The 4,399-nt window shown below is 48.4% G+C and overlaps 1 protein-coding gene across 1 annotated transcript in view; it reads right to left on the reverse strand.

Moving 5' to 3' along the window:
* The window catches only part of ABTB2 (ankyrin repeat and BTB domain containing 2), a 193,106-nt gene that overhangs the window by 53,529 nt on the left and 135,178 nt on the right, over positions 1-4,399 (reverse strand). Inside the window, exon 2 of the mRNA XM_019639570.1 lies at positions 3,541-3,687. Coding sequence (XP_019495115.1) covers positions 3,541-3,687 — 147 coding nt within the window. The remainder of the gene's footprint in view (positions 1-3,540; positions 3,688-4,399) is intronic.

Consider the following 4,399-nt stretch of genomic DNA (forward strand, 5'->3'; position numbering starts at 1 on the left):
AAAAAAAAAAATCATGCTTTCCTCACCACAGATGGGTTATTTATTCTGCATTCATGCACTCACTTATTTATTCAACACTGTTTACTGATGACCTAATAATGTGCCAGAAGTCTATGCTGTAGGGACATAAAAATTAACAAAACAGGGCCCCTACTTTCTTGATGCTTGCAGTCTAAGGAAGGGGAGCAGACAGTACACTGCTAACTCAATATTGTGCAAAAAGTTCTACGAGTCAGCACAAGGAGCCCAGAGGAAGGGTCTCTAAGCCAGACTACTCAAGCATAGTGGTCAAGGAAGGCTTCCTGGAGGAAGGGACATCTCAGCTGATGTCAGTCTGGTGAGGGGGTTGAACAGGTTTTCCAAGCAGAGGAAAAGCCTGTGTAGGAAGGTCCCAGGGCAGGGACAGGTTGGGGAGGACCTTATGGAGCTTGTCATGATGTTGTGTTTGTAGAGCAATTACATTATTTGTACTTGGAGTATGTGTTTTTTGGGGGGCAGCTTGGGGACTGGAAAATGGACATCACTGCCATCTCCCCATTACCCTTGCAGCCACTACTAGTGCAGGGGTCAACACACTTTTCCTGTTTAGGGTCACAGAGTAAATATTTTGGCTTTGGGGGCCATGCGGACTCTGTCACAGCTATTCAGCGTAGTGTGTGTAGACAATACATAAACAAATGGTCATGGCTGTGCTGCCCATATAAAACCATGGACATGGATTTGAATTTCATATCATCTTCATGTGTCACGAAATCATCTTTTCATATTTTTTTCAACCATTTAAAAATGTAAAATGTATTCTTAGCTTGCCGGCCATACGAATATAGGCGACGGGTGGGATTTGGCCCCAGGTTAGTGCTTGCTGACCGCTGTGCTAATCCAGAGCCCCTTGGAGGGACTGAGAGGGGGAACCTGAGTGATGGGTGGAGCATAACAGGCCTCCCAGGGAGGGACCAGGGTGGAGGGTACCAGTCACAAGAGTCTAAGGGGTTGGTGCTATCCCGAGGGCCATGAGGACCCACAGAAGGGGTTTAAGCAATTGAGTGACAGGGTCATATGCATACTGCTTAGTTTTTCTGAAGCAAAAGCCTAATCAAANTTTTTACATCGAGTAATTTATTGTTCCAGTGAGGGAGACAGGGTAGTCATTATGAAAAATAGCCACATCATCAGCAATGCTGACTATTACTGAGGGCTGACTATGTGCCAGGCACTGTGACAACAATTCACATCCACGATCACATATAACCCCCCAGAACTTCATGAGGTACCTATTCACACTCATCTTACAGATGAGAAATCCAAGGCCTCCCAAAACTTAAGTAACTTGCCCAAGGTTATTAAGGGTCAGAAACTGAACTGGGCCTAGAATCTCTTGGTTTGATTCTCAAGCTGCTGAAATGAGATTATGTTCTAACTTTGGCCACCCTGTCCTTTAGTTAAACAGCACTAGAAGAGGGGTTCTGTTTGGGCCTGCTTGATAGGAGGAAATTCAAAGTAAGACACAGGAATATGACTTCCTTTTAATGGGTCCCCAGGCAACTCCTGCAAAGGACCCCCCCCCCACCACCACCACCTCCTGAGGCCTCCCATGAAACTCTACAGATGGAAGGCCGGAAGGCCGTGTCTCTTATCCCCTCAGATCCTTCCAGAATGCAGTTCCACAGCTTGACATAAGAAAGCATTTTTTATGTCAACCAAAATTCTTCTCTCCCCCATAAGCCCATTCCTCAGAAGTTCTCACTGGAGATGAAAAACATTTGCTTTAAATTCTCCCAGCACCTTGATGCCTCCTTCGCCCCATACAAATTCCTGGCTTTGTGATATGGGCCCAGAGCAAGGTCACTCTGGAAAAAGGGATTTCCAAAAAAAGAAAGAAAGCAAGAAGAAAAGAAAAGAGAAAAAGAAATGGCATATTTTTTTTCCCATTTAGTAAAATCCTTAGGAAAAATTTGTTTATTTTAGTCATGATGGAAAAGAAAGCATGCCGAAAGTTTCCCTTGATCCCTTTGTTAAAAAGGACAACCCCTGAGAAACTCTGTAAAAGTTACAGAGAAAACCCATGTGCATCGCTCAGATCACTGCTATGACGTGGTGCGAAGCGGTGAGCTATCCTTTGACTTCCTCTTCCAGAACATCAGCATTGCTGTGGAAATAATGTTCCACTCGATGTGCTTTGTGTGTGAAGCCTCTACATTTCTCAATGTACACGCAGAACTGTAATCTTCCATCACTCAATGTTTCTCGGCCTGGTTGCCCAATCCTTGAATCTGGGAACTCATTATCTCATTCCCCAAAGTGCAGCCACCTCCTCCACTGTCCTCTCTCTGAATGCAGCGCCACATCCACCCAGTTGCCCAACAACAGACCCATGAGTCACTCTTATCAGCTCACTCACTCTTCCTGCACATCCAATCAACTACCAAAGCCTTGCTGTTTTTATCCACTTATGGTTGCAAAAATCTGTCACTTCGGTGCCCCAGTTCAGGCCACCACCACTGGCTCCCGCAGGGGCCTCCTCACTTGTCTCCTGCCTCCAGTCTTACCCCACCCCTGCCGTCCCTCATTTGGTCATTTTTCTATGGGACTTAGTACTCTTCAAGGACTGCACTCACAAAGGTTAAACTCCTTTCCAGATAGGAATAGATAGCATTCTCCTTCCTCTGAAATTTAGGAATGAAAAGAATTCTGCCAGTAAACAGGGAAATTCCCAGCACCTCCCAGGAAATCAGCCGCGCTAAGAAACCTACGCACACCTGATCCTGTTTCTCGAGCTGTTTCTCAGCGTGGGTCACTTGGCTCTGCTCCAGCTCTGGGTTTGGAAAAGCAACCTTTCCTTCCCAGGTGCTTTTCCACCAGTGCCCAGAGAGGGCGCCATTGAGCTAGATGGGAAGCCCACTGACGGAAGACTGGGAACCCGGCCTTGTTGCAGTGGTTGCCAACCAGGAATTCAACCTGGATTTCAGCTTCTAGAGGTGCGGGCTCCTCCAAGTCAGCACCAAGCCAGGAGCAGATGGACTGCACAAAGGGTTGACAAACCAGACTTTAGGCGCAAAGGTTTTTCAGAAGCAGGGCTTCGCCCAAAGGCTGTGTCAACAGCCAGGGTTTCATTCTCCTCTGTAACACATGGGGGCTGCTTCTACGGCTCCTTAAGTCTTCTCCAGTGTGGGGATCCTACTCTCCAACTGGCCCCTCTGTGTGCTCCAGCACTAAAGTATACCCCTCTAAACCCCCTCCCTCCTTTCATTCCATTTAACGTCTGCATTGTCAACAGTGGGGGCAAATAGAACCTGTTATTACCATTTCCTATAGTTTAATTCCCCCAACAGCTATTACATCCCCCAATTTTAAGTGTAAAGAAAATATCCTTTTTTTNAGACGATACATGTGTGTGAGATATCGGTTTGCAACCTCTGGCCTAGAAAGATCGAGCTTTCGGGGAAGGCAAGACGCATGGAGGAGGGGGCAGCTAGACTCCAGAAGACACCCCCTTTCCCGCCTCCTCCTTTACAGCCAGTTAGACGTGGATGCCACACTTACTCAGCTCCGAGATGCTCCCCACGCAGGTGGCCAGGAGGGACTGCTCCAGGGTCCGTAGCTCCAACTGAGCGTAGGCGTCGGCTCGCTCATCATGGCCCAGGGACCCTCCGTTGTAGGGACTGAAGTATGCCGGGAGAGAGAGGACACCTGCGGGGGAAGCAAGGCAGACAGGTCATCTCAGGAAGGAAGCAAAGCTCCAGAGGCCACAGCCCTGCCCCTTCTTCCTGGTACAGCAGCATCGGGGAAAACCTCAAGATTCCACTTGAGGATGGCCGACTTCTGTGGACGATGCTACGGGGACCAGCATGAGGACTGGCCTCCTTGTAGATGTGGTATTAAGCCAAGTGGAGACCATCCTTCCTTAGAGCTATACACGGACCTGGCCTACTGAGGCTTGTAGGCCATGCAGCAATTCATTCACTCCTTCACGTCTGCATTCACTGAATATTTACAGAGTGCCTCAAGCAGGCCAGGCACTGTGGTACATTCAGGGTGCTGGGGTGACAAAGAGACCTGGCTCTGTCTTCACGGAGCTCCAGGGATGGCTGTGTCAGTGTAAACATCCACCTGCCTGCCACAAGGGCGGCAATGCCTCCAGTTCTCTCACTTCCCATGCTGCCCCCTTTCCTTCTTCAAGCCACAAGCGGGACTGGGAAAAACGCACAGAGAAAGAGATGCGGACTCTTCCCCTCTAAGAAGGGGACACGTCCCAGCCACTGGCAAAGTCCAATTAGTGGTTTTCATTAGCACTTCAGCAACAGGGGAACGGAGCTGTCAGCATCAATCCCAGAGGATGACAGCCTGTAAATTTCTCTAACTCGCTGTGTGGCTTCTTAGAAAGCACCAGAAAAGCAAAATC

The sequence above is a fragment of the Hipposideros armiger genome, unplaced genomic scaffold (assembly GCF_001890085.2).
Source record: "Hipposideros armiger isolate ML-2016 unplaced genomic scaffold, ASM189008v1 scaffold_44, whole genome shotgun sequence".
NCBI classification, from domain to species: domain Eukaryota; kingdom Metazoa; phylum Chordata; class Mammalia; order Chiroptera; family Hipposideridae; genus Hipposideros; species Hipposideros armiger.